The sequence below is a fragment of the Nicotiana attenuata genome, chromosome 6, assembly GCF_001879085.1.
Source record: "Nicotiana attenuata strain UT chromosome 6, NIATTr2, whole genome shotgun sequence".
Taxonomy (NCBI): domain Eukaryota; kingdom Viridiplantae; phylum Streptophyta; class Magnoliopsida; order Solanales; family Solanaceae; genus Nicotiana; species Nicotiana attenuata.
Window position 1 is genome coordinate 31,206,201 of NC_031994.1, and position 19,222 is coordinate 31,225,422.

At 40.7% G+C, this 19,222-nt stretch overlaps 1 protein-coding gene across 1 annotated transcript; it reads left to right on the forward strand.

Moving 5' to 3' along the window:
• LOC109228221 (hyoscyamine 6-dioxygenase-like) lies at positions 2,845 to 5,376 on the forward strand. The gene is made up of 5 exons (XM_019393382.1): positions 2,845 to 2,877; positions 3,513 to 3,740; positions 3,883 to 4,145; positions 4,665 to 4,974; positions 5,058 to 5,376. Exons 2-5 carry the CDS (start codon positions 3,537 to 3,539, stop codon positions 5,301 to 5,303), a joined length of 1,023 nt encoding a protein of 340 aa, XP_019248927.1. The 5' UTR covers positions 2,845 to 2,877; positions 3,513 to 3,536; the 3' UTR covers positions 5,304 to 5,376.

Genomic DNA, 19,222 nt, shown 5'->3' on the forward strand with positions numbered 1-19,222 from the left:
CAGAGACCAGTTAATTGAGACTTAGACGCATTTTCAGCCATTTTTACAACCTTTTCAAAACCTAAACACCTTTGGGCGATTTTTCAAAGACAATTACACTTCCAATTCATTTGTAAGTTATTTCTAACTCATTTCTTTCATTCTAATCCATCCTTTTACATGATTTCAACTCAAAATCAAGGGTTTCATGGGGGAAATTGGGTGATTTGGGTAGAACTTAGGATTTTTAAATTTTGGGGATTTGGACCTCGACTTGAGGTCTGGTTGTAAAACAAATTATATATTTGAATTCGTGGGTTAATGGGTAATCGGGTTTTGGTTCGAACCTCGGGTTTTGACCATGTGGGACCGGGGTCGATTTGTGACTTTTTGGGAAAAACTTTAGAAAATCTATTTTCATGCATTAGAATTGATTCATTTAGCATTTGTTGATATAGTTAAGTAACTTGTGGCTAGATGCAAGCGAATTGGTGGTAGAATCAAGAGGTAAAGCGGTAGTTGAGGCTTGAATTGTGTTCGTAGCATCGAGGTAAGTGTTTGGTCTAACCTTAGCTTGAGGGATTAGGAGTGGTGTCTTATTTGCTATGTGTTAATTGTGGAGTACGACGTATAGGCATGGTGACGAGTATCTATTCGTCGGTATCAAGCATGCCCGTGAGTCTCGTATTGTAATTGTTGTGACTCCGTTGTGATTGCTTAATATGTTGATTATCATTGTTGGTTCCCTTGCCGGGATGTTAAGGTTTATGATATTGTCTCCCTTGCCGGGATGTTATTGTTATGACATTGTCTCCCTTGCCGGGATGTTATTGTTTACGATATTGTCTCCCTTGCCGGGAAGTTGTTGTTATACTCTTGTTCCCTTGTCGGAATTCTTTTGTGATTGATGTTGATTTGAAATGGGATCGGATTGCACGCCTGCAACAAGATATATGAAATGGGAGCGGGTGGCACGCCGCCACGGTAATATTTGAAATGGGATCGGGTTGCACGCCTGCAACAAGATATATGAAATGGGAGCGGGTGGCACGCCGCCACGGTAATATTTGAAATGGGATCGGGTTGCACGCCTGCAACAAGATATATGAAATGGGATAGGGTTGCACGCCTGCAACAAGATATATGAAATGGGATCGTGTTGCACGCCTGCAGCAAGATATATGAAATGGGATCAGGTGGCACGCCGCCATGGTAATATTTGAAATGGGATTGGGTTGCACGCCTGCAACAAGAAAGAGATGAAAGTGAATACTGTGTTTGTTTCTCTTATTCTTGTTAGCAATTGAATTTTGGTTTCTTTACATTCCTCTCTGGTATTCTGTTGTTATCTGATACTCCCCGCAGCATGCTTTTCCCCTCCCAACTTTAACTGTAAATATCTGCCTTTATTTTTTCGTTGTATATGATTTAGCTGCACAGGTTTATTTGGTAGACTGGTCCTAGCCTCGTCACTACTTCGCTGAGGTTAGGCTAGGCACTTACCATTACATAGGGTCGGTTGTGGTGATACTACACTTTGCACTGTGTGCATATCCCGGTGCTGCAGCTTTTGGATCACAGTGAGGTTGCTGCTTCCAGACCGTCAGGCGACCCGAGGTAGTCTTGCAGGCGTCCGCAGGCCTTGGCGTCTCCTTCTATCATTTTCTTTCTGTTTTACTTATTCCGAGACATATTCATGTAATTCTATTCAGACCTTATTTGTAGTATTCTTAGACAGTCTGTGAGATTGTGACACCAATTCTGGGTAGAGTTGTACTTAGACATCCGCAGTTTGTATTAATCTAAATTATCATATTTCGTCTTCCGCACTGCTCTTTGTTATTATTATTTTCGCTGTTTTTGTTATGTTATTTTAGAATTGTTAAGGGATTTAAAATGAAAATGGTTAAATAACTGGAATAACTGGCTTGCCTAGCTTTCACTAGTAGACGCCATCACGACTCCCGAGGGTGGGAAATCCGGGTCGTGACAGGAGGTCGCTACGCGCGTGATGGCATTCTTGGAGCATCGCTTGGCTTGCTCGGTGTCAGAATTGGCTGTTTAAGATAAGTAACTCTTCTAAACTTAGTGCTGAGGGTATGAAACCCTGAATTATGTGTTCTATGATTGGTGTTGAGGTGACGGGCGTGTGGGCGTGCACTGATGTTGTTGCTAAAACTTAAGTATTAATATATATACATATTAATACTTAAGTTGTAGCAACCACAAAATATGTATACATATTAATGCTATATTAACATATGCTATATTAATATATGCTATATTCATATATTGTTGTTGCTAAAACTTAAATATTGATATAGCACTACATCTTATAGAATTATACACTTTGTTTTTAAATGTGTTATAGTAAGTTTTAATCGAATATAATTGAATTTTCAATTGATCCACTGATGAAGTATCCGAGAGAACATGTAATTCACGGGACAAGAGGGGGTTGCTCACATAGTCACAGTAGTCTCACCTACAACACATGGTTATGGGTTTGAGTCACCAAAGGAGATAGTTCCAACAAAGGGGAATCAAAAGGGTGGGAGATCAAAAAAAAAAAAAAAAAAAAAAAAAAAACGTAGATGAATCTCTAGGCGGTGTATATTCCATTTATTTCAACGTGAAAAGATACACATTAATTAAATTCGAGACATACGAAGTAAATTCTACTTACGCAAAATTCAGATACTTATTGGGACCAGTTATGCCTTTTCTTATTTGTTTCGAGGGAAATAATTTCATTCTCAACGATGTATTTTGTCGTTTAAGATAACTTCCAAACACTTCGACGACGTGTTATGCAGTTTTGTTCCCTATAAATGAGTCCTTTTATCCCCTGTAAGTAAACGTACAAAAAAAAGTAACATCTGAAGTTTATTTTCCCAGGTTCGTCCTCTCTTTTTTCTCCTATGATCAGGCAAAGGATTGACATTTTAACAAATTAGTAAATGTTTCTTTTCATTAAAGTCTTTAGTTATCATAAAACTTAGTTTGTTAGAAGGGGTATGATTCACCTATTGAAATATATTGTTGCTTTTTTTTCTTATGTTTTATTAATTAATTTTTATAGAAGACGTGTCCTCTATTAAGATGATATTTTGCTTGTGTCGTTGCTAAAATGGATGTGATTCCACTATTTAAAATAAAGTTGCATTCCCTTTTCTCTGTCATAGGAATATAATTCCCTCTAAATGGCAAATTACTTGTCCATTTATGATACTCCTTCTCAGGGCGAAGCGATAAATTTTACAAAGGGTATTTAAAGTTTAATATATATTTATAAAAAATAATTTTTGACCTATATACATAGTATATTTTTTATATACTTAGTATAATTTTTTGATGAACAGTATTCAATCGAACCCTTCACTCTATGTGGCCACGCTACTCAGAAGAGGAGCCAGAATTTAGAGCTTATGGGTTTGGGGTTCTAGTCTTAAGTTATTGAATTCTAAACTAATAATCTGTACATATTCAATAAACGCGATTTTTTCTATTTCGTTCCTTTTTGTTTTGGTTAGATTCATTCACAAGAAAAGGAGAAAATGGCGGACCTAGTCTCTAGCTGGTCTAATGAAGGCGAAACACTTCCTCCAAGTTATGTCTTACCAATGCATGAAAGGCCAGTTGATCCAGTTCCAATTGTTAAGGAAATTCCAGTCATTGATTTGGGAAAAGCTAAGGGCGAAGAACGAGCTGTTGTCGTTCAACAACTTCTGAAAGCTTGTGAAGAATATGGTTTTTTCCAGGTTTATTGTTTGTGCACTTCTAAGACAGGAAATATAACTACATTACATTTGCGATCATACTCTTCTTTTTAAAGATTATTAAAATTTTAATAAGAGACCTTATACTTTCTCAACTGAAATAATACCATGCATGGTGAAATAGGTAATCAATCATGGAATACCAGAAAATCAAATGGACGAGGCATTGAAAGTGTACCAGGAATTCTTCAGTTTGCCAGTAGAAGAGAAAGCGAATTACGCAAAAGAGGCAGCAAATGCCGCAAGCGGTGCAGCAACACTATATAGTAGTAGTGCTAGGCATTATGAAACAGAAGAGCATAAATACTGGAGGGATGTTCTCGAGCACACCTGCAACATTGACGGGGAAGATAAAAGCATTTGGCCTGATAAACCTCTGAGATATAGGTACCTAATTCTGTTCCTCAAATTTTATTTCTTTTGGTCTTTTGATTTCACCTTATGTATTATATCTTGGTAATTATTAAGTTTTAAATCCTGAAGAAATTACTGTGGATTATATATTTTTATTGGTAATTTTATTTAGCAACTTATAGATGGGTTTTATGTAATTTACAACCAATAGTGTCAAGAGAAATGTTTCAAGACATGATTGAAATTATCGGGCTTTTAAGACATTTTATCAGTCGGCAAAAATAATTACATCTACTGGAAATATGTCTCTCTATCTTCAGAAGAATATGGGTAAGGTCTGCACAGACACTATCCTCTCCAGAACCCACTATGTGGGTATATTGTTGTTGGCCAAAAATCATTACAACCGCTGGTCAAATATATATATTCGCTATTATTTTGGGAGGCGACCTCCGTAAAAACTACTACTCAAATATAAATAGACATTTCTTCAAGTTATTTTCTTGCCCTGTAGTTTCATGTCTATGTAAAATATGAAAATGAAATTTTCAGGGAGGTTATTGGTTCATATTCTGCTGAAGTGAGAAAGCTGAGCAAGATAATCTTGGGTTTGGTAAGTGAAGGATTAGGGTTGGAGGCAGGGTATTTTGACAAAGATCTTGGGCAGAGAATGCTTGCCATTCTTTACCCAGAATGCCCAGATCCAAGTTTAACATTGGGAGTTGGTGGACATTGTGATCCTAATCTCATAACAATAATCCAACAAGACGCATATGGCCTTCAAATATTAAAGGATGGGAAATGGATTGGCATAGAACCTCTACCTCGTGCACTTGTTGTCAATTCTGGTTTAGCTCTGACGGTAATGCATGTTCCTTAACATTACTAGCTAATTTCGAATAGTTAAATGATCATTTAAGTAATGAACTCGTCGTATAAATGCAGGTGATTAGCAATGGGAAGCTAGGAAGTGTAGCACATAGAGTGGTGACTAACACAACTCGAGCACGGACATCTATTTGTACTTTCATTTGTCCAGAAGATGTCGTTGAGCCTGCAAAATCACTTGTTAGCCCGTCCAGTCTCCCATTGTACAAATCCTTCAAATGGCGTACTGAATTTATGCCCCATTATCTCAGCAAGAAATCAGTGTATTACGCAGCGTTGGAGCCTTTTAAGATCGATGCTTAAGCATTGTCTGTGTGACGGATCAGTGTTGCTGCTGCCACTTTTTTCTGTTTTCCCAAATAAGAATGGATATTAGTTAATCCATTTGGTGCTTCTTAAATGTACTTTGTTAACGTTTGCCTTGCAATCTATTAGGAATACTATCTCCTGTCCATAAATAATGGTTCAATCTTGATGAGTACTGTTTGACTAAAAAGTGTAGATCTTTGAGTAAGCTAATTAAATCTCTATGATGAGGGGCTAAACCTAGTTAATGATAATAACATCTGATCTATAATCGGTTAATACGAGTGACGTAGATTAGCGTTGGAAGCAGATTAAATGCAACGTGTATTTAATGTTTCGAGACCATCAATGAAGAGGGAATGTCAAGAAATAAATAGCAATAAATGACATTAAAGTAAATAAGGAGAATAATTAACCCAATATTGAATGAGGTGGATGATTCCTCCTCCTGACAATGATGGATGAAAGGCAAATACTAGAATATTGGGATCCTTCTCGGATCTTATGGAAAAGGTGTGGAATAATAGACAATCGAATCCCTTTGAAAAGGTAATGTTTGTATTCTATATAGAGAGAAAGTCTGTTTTTCAAAGAATGTTCTTATTAGAGAATATTACATGCCTTTCACTTATCTCTCTTTCTATTTATAAGGGACATATAAAAGTACAAGTACGGAGAATATCCAACGGAATATTCTCTTAAAGATTCTACTGCTAAACTAGTCGTTACTGCCATTTAGGATACTTGACCTCGGCCACGATCGACTGCTCGGCGGTGAATTCCACTGGTTACTAGTCGACCTCGGCCAAATTACTTTTAGTAATGCCACTTCGTATCGAATATCCTTTAGGCAGATTTTGACCCATACAGTTAGTCCCTCCGCTTATTGAGGCCGTCTCTCAGGCAACCTCGATGAGCGGACTTTGCTAGTCGTAGTTGATAGATTTAGTCGAGCAGGTGGACTAGTCACGCTCGCGGCGAGATGGTAACATGGCACTTCGTGAGCCATAGCCTTCCGTTACGTTGATTCAGAATGATTTCATGACATCATACGTTATTATTATGTGTTTTCCCGATGTGTTACGTCGTTTCTCGTGCCTCTGCTATTTTGGTATTCATGCTAGGCTTTGACGGTTTGTATTCTCGTTTATGGTGCCTGGGTTTTTATAAATAGGGATAGAAAACTATTTGCCTGATCCTTTACATTTTCAAATATTGAGTCTACCTCTTTCTTCCCCCTTTATTCAATGTTCTTGCTTTTGTTACCTTCACCCTTGTATCCCTGCTTTCACTGATCTTTGATAACTTCTGCTACTCATACCTCCTCTGTGCCTACACCTTCTTCATATATAAGAAACTTAAAGATAGTTAATACACCTTCTAGTTCTGGGGGTGTATCTGACCCCACACCCTTGGCAGTGCGTGTGCCTCCCCATGACGATGGGGTGGCCATTGTTGCAGAGGATGATAGCTTTCCTACGGTGGAGGAAATAATTTCCCGTAGGGAAAAAACCAGGTTTTATTTCTCGAAGTTGCCTGAGGATGACCCCGAAGTCTCGGAGTCGTCGATGAAAGAGGCGGCTCTTACTGAGTTTAGGGCTAGATTTAATATTCCCGCCCACAGAGACCTAATCCCTGCAGGGCACGATTCGGTGCAAATACACCGCCCTGGGCACTGCACCTTCTATCCATACCCTTTCTATGTGGGTTATTCTTTCCCTATTCTCCCCCTGGACGAAGAGTTCTGCCGTTATTACCGAGTGTGCCCGGCCCAACTTTCCCCCTATATCTACAAGCTCATTCGTATGATCTCGAAGTTCGCGGAGTTGGCCGGGGTTGAGGTAACCCTCCGTCACTTGATGCATCTCTTCGCCCCCAGTTTCCACAGGGGGACGATGTTACACCTTCGCCACCGAGGCATCAAATGTCTAGTGGTAAAAATGGATGACAAGGCCAACCGTTAGTTCTGGCTCAATTACATCTACGTCAAGACCGAGGACGTAGTGGTTAATGCAAGCGGGTTCCCTGAGCTTTGGAACTACGCCCGTAAGCATCCTTTCCCTTTCCTTTTATTGTACTTTGTGTTGGTTGACTTTGGTTGTGTTGACTACCGTTTCTTCATGCAGCTGAGGTCGAGCCCCCTCCTTTGGTCGAAGATATTCACGATTGGGTTAGCCGAACCTTCCCTCATACGGTGGGGATTGGCGAGTGGTCCGCCTTCCGCAATAAGTTCGGGCCCAAGCTTCCCGGTGAGTTTGCTTCTTTTTTGTCTTCGTTGTTGTGTCTTTCTGATTGGTCACTTTTCATTGTTGCGGGGATTGATCTTGACTTTATTCTCTTTCTTTTGTTGTTAGCATGGGGAGGTTCGAGGAAGTTGAAAGCTCCTACTCCTGTGTTTCGCCAAGCGACCGCTACAATGGGGCTTACCCTAGTTGCGACCATGACCAAGCCTGCCCGGTCGTCTTCCTCTATTCGGCCTCCGGCCTCAGCTAGACCAACTCGACCATCGGCAGCTTCAACATCGAAAACCTCGGCCTTTCCTGTGTTGCATTTAGTAGATGAGTCATCACAGAGCGAGGAGGACTTTGTTCCTCGTAAGAAGAGATCGGTGGATGTTGGTAACGGAACCATCCGAGCAGTGGATTCTTCGAGGGATGATCATGAGCCGACCACTGCTATGTATGAAAGCGATGTTGGCCCGACGTCTGAAGTCTCGCTATCAGCGGGAGCCGTGGAAGGTATGATTTTGCCCGAGGCAGAGGTTGGAGGTTGTGGGTCGTCCGTGGAAGTCACGGGTACCGTACCGAGAGATGAGCTGTCGACTTCGAGGCCAGTCGACGTTCCCACCACGTCTACCCATGAGAGAGGCGAAGGGGTTACTGAGGGCGGATATGAGACGGGTTCCGATATAGATCCTAATGAGGTCCGGATGCTGAGCGAGGTGTTTACTCACGTTGAGGTTAGGCTAGACGGGTCCTCGAGGACTATCGTGGTTCGTATGGAACGACACTTACTGGTGAATATTGAGGATGTATTCCCTCCTTAGGCTCCCTTTGCTCTGATGTGGAGGGTAGGACCCTCGAGATATTGAATGATGCCGCCCTGTCGTCAGGCATAGCGGGCCTCGCCCTTAGGGTAAGTTTTCCGCCCTCTCTAATTTCCGTGCCTTGCACTCTACTCTTTGATCTTCGCTGATTTTCTTCTTTTCCTTTTTCTTTTTAGACCATCATTTTGGAGATTGAGAGCGCTCACCGAGCGGAGAGGCGTAAAAACATTTTTAAGAAGATGGAGAAGAAGTGTAACGGCCAGACTGGTCGTTTTGAGCAATTTCGTCCGGTTCGGCAGCTTGAGGTCACGAGTATCTTCATATTATGTGTATTTACTTGCGTGCATGGTTGGATTCCGTTTCCGGATGATTTAGAGTCAAATTGGAAGAAGGAAACTAGTTTTGGAAGTTTAAACGGTGAAAATTTGACCGGAATTGGACTTTTGAGTAAACGGCCGCGGAATGGATTGTAGGTGGTCTCAACAGCTTCGTATGGTGATTTTGGACTTAGGCGCATGTCCGAATTCTGATTTGGAGGTCCGTAGGGTAAATTGAGGCGTTTCGGCGAAAGTTGGAAAAGTGAAGTTTGGAAAAATGGAGAAGTTTGACCCATAGTTGACTTTTGTGATATCAGGGTCGGAATGCAATTCTGAGAGTTGAACAGCTCCGTTATGTCATTTTGGACTTGTCTGCAAAATTTCGCGTCATTCCGGATTGACTTGATAGGTTTTGGCACGAGTTCTGGAAGTTGGAAGATTTGAAAGTTCCTAAGTTCGATTCATGGTGTGATTCATTGTTTCGGCGTTGTTTGATGTGATTTGAGACCTCGAGCGAGTCTGTTTAGGTTATATGACTTGTTTGTGTGTTTAGACGGGGTCACGGGGGCCTTGGGTGTGTNNGGGGGGGGGCTACGGGCCATTTTCCCTTATTTTTGAACTGCTGTTTCTGGTATCTGATATCCTCCTTCGCATTCGCGAAGCCCCTTCCGCGTTCGCGAAGTGTCTCTGCTGGTCGCCTCATTTTCCTTCTTCGCGTTCGCATAAAACGCCTCGCGTTCGCGAAGCTCTGTCTCTTCCTTCATCGCGTTCGCATCTGTCCATCGCGTTCGCGTAGTTATGCCATCCCACCCTACGCGTTCGCGTACTAGTTCACGCGTTCGCGAAGAGCAGTCTTTGGGCCATCAGACTTTCCTTCTTCGCATTCGCGGACGCATTGTCGCGTTCGCGATGAGTAACCTGGGCACCCTTCATTTTCTTCTTTGCGAACGCGATACTCCCTCCGCGTTCGCGATGCACAAAAGCCTGGGCGGACAGAATATAATTCCAAATCGGGGGTTACACCATTTTCACCATAACTTGACTTGTGGAGCTCGGTTTTGAGCGATTCTTTGAGGGGTTGTCACACAAATCGATTGGGTAAGTGTTATTCACCTAGAATCAAACATATTCCATGATTTTATCTTCTTTTTCATCATTAAATTTGTGTTTTGGGTTGGGAGAAATGTTGGTTTTTGAAGGAAACTTCTAAAATGAAAAATCATGATTTGAGGGACCAAATGGTATCGGAATTTGATAAATTTTATATGGTTGAACTCGTATTGGAATGGGTATTCGGTTTTTGTAAAAATTGACGGGTTCCGAGGTGCAGGCCCGAGGGTCGACTTTTGGACCGATATTTGGATTTTGTTAAAGATTGAGACTTTATGATCCAAAATAGTTTCTTATGTGTTTTATTTGTACTTTGAAGTTAATTTGGTTAGATTTGAGCCGTCCGGAGGTCTTTTCACCCAAGAAGTGCATTTTAGAGTATCGGTTTGTCGTCGTTGAGATAAGTATCTTGCCTAACCTTGTGTGGGGGACTTCCCCTTAGGATTGAGTCTTCTATGCTAATTGTAGTTCGTGCACGCGAGGTGACGAATGTGTGCTCGGACTTATTTGTGGGAAATTTTCCTTTAGGGTTCTTAGGTCTATATATTCATTAAGTGAGAAGTTTTTCGATATGATTGAGCTTCCTAATTGTTTGTTTTACCTCTATATGGCCCAAATGATGTTGTTAGCTTTCCTCTAATCCTTACTTGTTACTTGACCCTTGTTGCCTTAATTGAAGTGATTGCCTCCCTTATTGTTTTGATACTTCTTGATTGTGAGTTCCTTTATGAATTCATGCAAATATGTTGCATGTCCAATTGTTGTGGTTACCGGTGTAGTTATCACGTGTTTATTATGTCTTGTTGTTTTGTTAAGGTTATTGTGCTTCTTGGTTTTTCCGTGATCCTTATTATGTACTATTCATGCTTAAATTGATGATTATTCATGTTGGACAAGACTTGTGATATTCTCTTGTTTCTATTGTTCATTCCCTTGCCGGGATGTGATTGTTTGTTGATTCCCTTGCCGAGATGTGATTGTTTCTATTGTTGATTCCCTTGCTGGGATGTTATTGTTTATTGTTGATTCCCTTGCCGGGATGTTGTTGTTTCTACTGTTTGGGTGAGGAAAAAGTGATAACGCACGAAGGGTGATATCGTGCACATTCACATTTATATTTATGCATATGATGAGGAAGAGAGATAAAGCATGAAGGGTGATGCCGTGCACATTTATATTATTCATATGGTGAGGAAGAGTGATAAACCACGAAGGGTGATGCCGTGCACATTCACATTTATATTTATGCATATGCTGGGGAAAGAGAGATAAAGCACGAAGGGTGATGCCGTGCACATTTATATTATTCATATGGTGAGGAAGAGAGATAAAGCACGAAGGGTGATGCCGTGCACATTTATATTATTCATATGGTGAGGATTGAGAGATAAAGCACGAAGGGTGATGCCGTGCACTTTCTGTTTGCTGTGTTTATTTGTTGTTATCAATTCAAGTGTTTTAACTGTTTAGATTCCTTTACTGCTGTGATCCTTTGTGTTGGAACCCATAGTGTTTTCAATACCTCGCCGTATTTCTATATACATATGTATTTCAATACTTCAAATTTCAATAATTGTTACATTTTTAATTCAATTAGTTTCTCAATTAGATTTCCTTAAACCATCTGAGGTTGTATTTTACTTAAAAAGGAATTTCTACTAAGTTGTTATTTATTAAACCCCGTGTTAAAGGTAATAATTCATTCGATGTTGTATTTTAATTGAAAGGGGTACTTTCTTTACTCAAATGATTTCTAAAAACAACTTCATCTTTTCTCGCTGGTTTTCCTAATTAGTTTAGAAATTGTAATTTACTTATGTTATGTAAATGAGACTTCTTGAACATCTTGAGTGCATTTGTACGGACATTATGTATTGTATAGCATGTGGATTTTGTTGTTAAAAGTGAGATGGAAAATATGAGGGCACAAGGTGCCATGTGTGCTGAAGGTTCGAAAGTTGAGATTACGATATGAGAAACCGAGGATTGAGATGGTCGGGATTGTGTAATAGACATGATCTGATTGATTGAGTTTGCATTGTCTCCTTTATTTGAATACATTCCTACTTGTCTCTGTTCCTGTTATGTCAGTGTTGATTTACTTGGTTATCTGATTTACTTTGTTATCGTTCGTTACTACCCGTGTTCTCCCTTTATTGTCCCTACTGTTGTATTTGATTTCTCTCTATTGTTGATATTACCTCGTTATCTCTATCTCGATATTTTATTATCATATCCTGTTCATTTCATTTGACCAGTAGGTGTCTCGACTGTTCCTCGTCACTACCCCGTCGAGGTTAGTCTTGATACTTACTGGGCACCGTCGTGGTGTGATCATACTACCCTTCTGTACATTTTTGTGTGCAGATCCAGGTATTCGATCGATTGTAGCTGTGCGGGTCGTTGCGGTGGAGACTCAAGGTAAACCTGTTGTAGCGTTCGCAGGTCTCGGAGTCACCTTCAATTGTACTTATTTCCATATGTTCCTTTTGTTTCGGAACGATGATGTATTTATTTTGTATAACTACTCTTTGAAAGGCTTATGACTTGTACCACCGGTTTTGGGAATTGTAATTTGTTCAGAGTAATTTAATATAAAGTTAGTAAATATCCATGTTATCACAGAAAATGTTACGCTTACCTAGTTTAGAGACTAGGTGCCATCACGACTCCTTCGGAGGGATTTTGGGTCGTGACAAGTTGTTATCAGAGCTCTAGGTTCATAGGTGCTACGAGTCATAAGCAGGTTTAGTAGAGTCTTGTGGATCGGTAAGGAGACGTCTGTACTTATCCTCAAGAGGCTACAGAACTGTTAGGAAATTCCACTTCTTTCATTCCTTATCGTGCGATATTGATTCAGCTCGAAGTATATAACTTATGTTCCTTTACATCCTCTCGTGTATAATATTACGCTCTCAGTGTTTGCTATGCGCCTGTGGTTCGTTATGCTACAGACTGACTACGAGGGAGTCAGGGATGCTCAGACATTGTCTCAACATGTTGTCCAGACTAAAGATACAGAGGTATTGAGAGACTATTCAGTTGTTCGTAGGGAGGCGCAGCGGTTTCCGGTATCTGGTTGACGAGTGCGAGCCTTGAAAGGTTTAATTGGTTGACTAGTCGTAGCGATTGTGGCAAGGCCACGAGGTGGGTGTTGATTGGGACTAGTTGGTGGTATTGGAGTAACTTGTGATTTGTGTTGTGCGAGCTGTGAAGGTTAGTTTTGCGGATCATCAAACGTTGCTTTTTATGGCTTTTCGCCAAGTGGAGGAGTCCAATAGCGGCATTCAGATTGCAGAGTCAGATTTATATCAGTTTTGGCCTGAGGTATGTATATATGTGGTATTGATGGGTTCCCGGATTTTGGGTATGACCAAGGTCTGAGATCTTGCACGAGATGATGTTGGGGCTTATGGAGTTTCTACGTCATTAATGAATTCACATTTCAGCATCAAGGGGAGTCGGAAGAACAATTTCAGATTCACAGAAGGTCTATTCAGCGTGGGTATCGTGGTTGCGGCAGAACGGGGTGCTTCAGAGGTAATGTGGTGGCTTATGATCTTCTGGTCCATGTGGTATATGTTAAGATCATCTGTATTTGGGGCTTGATTGGGATTATTGCATATCGACTATCTGAAGGAATGGGTCAGTTCAGTAGTGTTGGGCCAGCATAGCAATGGAAGCAATGGGTCCTTTTGAATGGTAATTCTCTACTGGCATTCGTGGCAACACTCTTGGATTGGACAGTTTGTGCGACTCGGTTGAGTTAGGGAGGTGCAGTTCTGATGGCTTAGTTGCGTGTGGACGGATCTCGGAGGGTTCTCGGTGGTTTGGCAACGGCTTGAGTTGGCTGTCTACTATGGGCATAAGGAATATGTGGTACATTGCTGCTTTCTCCTGAATAGGTATCAGAAATTAAAAGAGTGTTGACGTTGTTGGCTATGTGAAGAGTGTGTATTTCTGGAAAGGACCTTGAGTTTTGGTTTGCAGTGCGTGGCTGGTAGCATGGTGATTACTGGGTTTTGAGGCTTTCGAGGTTCATGTTTTGTTATGCGGCTGGAAATCTTATATGGGTGCTTAGACAGGATGATGGAAGGTGAGTGATGTATCAGCCATTTGATTTGCGCAGTTGAGTCCGGGTATAGAAATTTTAGTGTTCCTGAGGTTTTGGGACTAGGTGTCCCCATATGTGGGCTATTTCTTGTTAGTGGATTGTGAAGAAATGTTGAGAATGGGGGTAACTAATAGCTTGTATTATCGATAGGTTGCTGTTGATTTTTGAAGAATATTTACCTAATTGGGAAGGATCGGGATTTGGTTTGGGCCTATTTGAAAGATCAGCGAGAATATGTAATTTGTATCAGGTCGAGTTTGTGTACTCCTGTGAATTGTCATTATGGTTATGTTATCAGGCAGAGTGAAATACTATTTGCGCCCCTAATCTATGTTATGTGCTACTCTTTTATACTGTGTTAGGCGGTGAGGTTGTATGATTATTCCCCACGCATGTTGTAATTCTGTTCAGGCCTTATGGCGATATGGGTGAGATAGTCCTAGTGATGTTGATTTTCTCATTGCACCTTATATGTGCCTGTATCTCTGATATTTTATTTATTTCTATTCATTCTCCCATAGTTATATTGGTGCACTCTGTTGTGCTTGACATCAATATTTATATGATCAGTGAACCCGAGCATGTTGTCTTGATGAGTATTTGGGAGCGGGCTGCACACCGCAGCGGATGTTAATATGAGATACCCTTTCCTTGTGTTTATTTGGTGTTCTGTTTTTCCTCTGTGGAACGATTTGATGAAATCCATAGTTTTGTTGTTGCACATGTTACACTTGTTAGATAATTCTTCTACTTTGCTTTTCTTTATTTGTGTTATGTAATTGAGTTATTACTGGTTTGGGGTACGAATTGTGTAGTGTGAGAATCCGTGTGGTTCCGTGATGAGCTGTTAGTTGGGTTGCTTGTATGGGCTGAGATGAGGTTCTTAGACCTGAGATTAGTACTATGGTATTGGCGGTGAGGAGTGTTTGGAAGTATGAGGGTGTTTCTGCTAAGATTTGGGTAATGGCCCTTAGCGGGCGAGAGAGCTTCTTGACTTGTTAACTTCATGGGCGGCTAAGAGTTCCCACACATTTTCTTTATCATAAGCAGCGATGTGGAGGTCCCGAACAAGGTTATACTCAATGTGAAGTGTATTGTCGGCATCCAGGATGTTATTTGAGCAGCTATGGTGGTCAGAGGTGATTGTTTCGGGCATTTGAGTTGGGTGGAGCAGCATGTGATTGTACTCTGGATTGGAATTTTGGCTCGATTCAGCTTTTTAAGGTTCATGCAGTGTGATGATGTCAGATTCCGGTTCTATGATGAATCTTAGATGTTGAGGTTAGGGTTCTGTCCTAAGGTTATGGACTAAGGATGAGGTGAGATCATCAGTTAAGTTACATTGTCAGTCCTTCATAGGTTTGGGTGATGGGGAATCACCCCCGGGTGTATGTATGGTGAGCTCATGCAGTAGTTCGATGGCTTTGGAATAACTCCGGGCACGTTCGAGGACGAACGTATGTTTAAGTGGAGGAGGATGTAACGACCCGACTGGTCGTTTTGAGCAATTTCGTCCGGTTTGGCAGCTTGAGGTCACGAATAGCTTCATATTATGTGTATCGACTTGTGTGCATGGTTGGATTCCGTTTCCGGATGATTCAGAGTCAAATTGGAAGAAGGAAACTAGTTTTGGAAGTTTAAACAGTGAAAATTTGACCGGAATTGGACTTTTGAGTAAACAGCCCCGGAATGGGTTGTGGGTGGTCTCAACAGATTGGTATGGTGATTTTTGACTTAGGCGCGCGTCCGGATTCTGATTTGGACGTCCGTAGGGTAAATTGAGGCGTTTCGGCGAAAGTTGGAAAAGTGCAGTTTGGAAAAATGGAGAAGTTTGACCCATAGTTGACTTTTGTGATATCGAGGTCCGAATGCGATTCCGAGAGTTGGAATAACTCCATTATGTCATTTTGGACTTGTCTGCAAAATTTGGCGTCATTCCGGATTGATTTGATAGGTTTCGGCATGAGTTTTGGAAGGTTGAAGATTTGAAAGTTCCTAAGTTAGATTCATGGTGTGATTCGTTGTTTCAGCGTTGTTTGATGAGATTTGAGACCTCGAGCGAGTCCATGTTAGGTTATATGACTTGTTTGTGTGTTTAGATGGGGTCCCGGGGGCATCGGGTGTGTTCCGGGTGGGCTACGGGCCATTTTCCCTTGTTTTTGAACTGTTGTTCTGGTATCTGATATCCTCCTTCGCGTTGACGAAGCCCCTTCCGCATTCGCGAAGTGTCTCTGCTGGTCGCCTCATTTTCCTTCTTCGCGTTCGTGTAAAACGCCTCGCGTTCGTGAAGCTCTGTATCTTCCTTCATCGCGTTCGCATTTGTCCATCGCGTTCGCGTAGTTATGCCATCCCACCATACGCGTTACTAGTTCACGCGTTCGCGAAGAGCAGTCTTTGGGCCATCAGACTTTCCTTCTTCGCGTTCGCGGACGCATTGTCGCGTTTGCGATGAGTAACCTGGGCAGCCTTCGTTTTCTTCTTCGCGAACGTGATACTCCCTCCGCGTTCGCGATGCACAAAAGCCTGGGCGGACAGAATATAATTCCAAATCGAGGGTTACACCATTTTCACTATAACTTGACTTGTGGAGCTCCGTTTTGAGCGATTCTTTGAGGGGTTTTCACACAAATAGATTGGGTAAGTGTTCTTCACCTAGAATCAAACATATTCCATGATTTTATCTTCTTTTTTCATCATTAAATTTGTGTTTTGGGTTGGGAGAAATGTTGGTTTTTGAAGGAAATTTCTAAAATGAAAAATCATGATTTGAGGGACCAAATGGTATCGGAATTTGATAAATTTTGTATGGTTGAACTCGTACTGGAATGGGTTTTGGTTTTTGTAAAAATTGTCGGGTTTCGAGGGTCGACTTTTGGACCGGTTTTTTGATTTTGTTAAAGATTGAGACTTTATGATCCGGAATAGTTTTTTATGTGTTTTATTTGTACTTTGAAGTTAATTTGGTTAGATTTGAGCCGTCCGGAGGTCTTTTCACCCGAGAAGTGCATTTTAGAGTATCGGTTTGTCGTCTTTGAGGTAAGTATCTTGCCTAACCTTGTGTGGGGGACTTCCCCTTCGGATTGAGTCTTCTGTGCTAATTGTAGTCCGTGCACGCGAGGTGACAAGTGTGTGCTCGGACTTATTTGTGGGAAATTTGCCTTTAGGATTCTTAGGTCTATATATTCATTAAGTGAGAAGTTTTCCGATATGATTGAGCTTCCTAATTATTTGTTTTACCTCTATATGGCCCAAATGATGTTGTTAGCATTCCTCTAATCCTTGCTTGTTACTTGACCCTTGTTGCCATAATTGAAGTGATTGCCTCCCTTATTGTTTTGATACTTCTTGATTGTGAGTTCCTTTATGAATTCATGCAAATATGTTGCATGTCCAATTGTTGTGGTTACCGGTGTAGTTATCACGTGTTTATTATGTCTTGTTGTTTTGTTAAGGTTATTGTGATTCTTGGTTTTTCCGTGATCCTTATTATGTACTATTCATGCTTAAATTGACGATTATTCATGTTGGACAAGACTTATGATATTCTCTTGTTTCTATTGTTGATTCCCTTGCAGGGATGTGATTGTTTCTATTGTTGATTCCCTTGCCGGGATGTTATTGTTTCTATTGTTGATTCTCTTGCCGGGATGTTGTTATTTCTACTGTTTGGGTGAGGAAAGAGTGATAAAGCACGAAGGGTGATGCCGTGCACATTCACACTTATATTTATGCATATGGTGAGGAAGAGAGATAAAGCACGAAGGGTGATGCCGTGCACATTTATATTATTCATACGGTGAGGAAAGAGAGATAAAGCACGAAGGGTGATGCCGTGCACATTTATATTATTCATATGGTGAGGAAGAGAGATAAAGCACGAAGGGTGATGCCGTGCACATTTATATTATTCATATGGTGAGGATTGAGAGTTAAAGCACGAAGGGTGATGCCGTGCACTTTCTGTTTGCTGTGTTTATTTGTTGTTATCAATTCAAGTGTTTTAACTATTTAGATTCCTTTATAGCTGTGATCCTTTGTGTTGGAACCCATAGTGTTTTCAATACCTCGTCGTATTTCTATATACATATGTATTTCAGTACTTCAAATTTCAATAATTGTTACATTTTTAATTCAATTAGTTTCTCAATTAAAAAGGAATTTCTACTAAGTTGTAATTTATTAAACCCCATGTTAAAGGTAATAATTCATTCGATGTTGTATTTTAAATGAAAGGGGTACTTTCTTTAGTCAAATGATTTCTAAAAACAACTTCATCTTTTCTCGCTGGTTTTCCTAATTAGTTTAGAAGTTGTAATTTACTTATATTATGCAAATGAGACTTCTTGAACATCTTGAGTGCATTTGTATGGACATTATGTATCGTATAGCATGTGGATTTTGTTGTTAAAAGTGAGATGGAAAATATGAGGGCACAAGGTGCCATGTGTGCTGAAGGTTCGGAAGTTGAGATTACGATATGAGAAATCGAGGATTGAGATGGTCGGGATTGTGTATTAGACATGATGTGACTGATTGAGTTGGCATTTTCTCCTTTATTTGAGTAGATTTCCTTGGTTATCTGATTTACTTGGTTATCGTTCGTTACTACCCGTGTTCTCCCTTTATTGTCCCTACTGTTGTATTTGATTTCTCTCCGCTGTTGATATTACCTCGTTATCTCTATCTCGATATTTTATTATCATATCCTGTTCATTTCATTTGACCAATAGGTGTCTCGACTATTCCTCGTCACTACCCCACCGAGGTTAGTCTTGATACTTACTGTGCACCGCCGTGGTGTGCTCATACTACACTTCTGTATATTTTTGTGTACAGATCCAGGTATTCGATCGATTGTAGCTGTGCGGGTCGTTGCAGTGGAGACTCAAGGTAAACCTGCTGTAGCGTTCGCATGCCTGGAAGTCACTTTCAATTGTACTTATTTCCATATGTTCCTTTTGTTTCGGAATGATGATGTATTTATTTTGTATAACTGCTCTTAGAAAGGCTTATGACTTGTACCACTGGTTTTGGGAATTGTAATCTGTTCAGAGTAATTTAATATAAAGTTAGTAAATATCCATGTTATTACAGAAAATGTTAGGCTTACCTAGTTTAGAGACTAGGTGTCATCATGACTCCTTTGGAGGGATTTTGGGTCGTGACAAGAAGTACCATGAGTACCGCAATAAGCACCGTGAGATCTGTAGGCGGTTTGGCGACAGCGGAAACTTCCAAGCCATTAGGGACGAGTTGAACTAGAAGGATGATGAGTTAATGAGGTTTATCGGCAAGTGCAGCATCCTTGAAGGGGCGTTGAGTGACAAAG

Coding starts and splice junctions, on each gene's coding strand:
- LOC109228221 (XM_019393382.1), top strand. CDS start 3,537: ATGGCGGACCTAGTCTCTAGCTGGTCTAATGAAGGCGAAACACTTCCT. Junction 3,741..3,882: donor AAGAATATGGTTTTTTCCAG/GTTTATTGTTTG, acceptor ATGGTGAAATAG/GTAATCAATCATGGAATACC. Junction 4,146..4,664: donor GATAAACCTCTGAGATATAG/GTACCTAATTCT, acceptor TGAAATTTTCAG/GGAGGTTATTGGTTCATATT.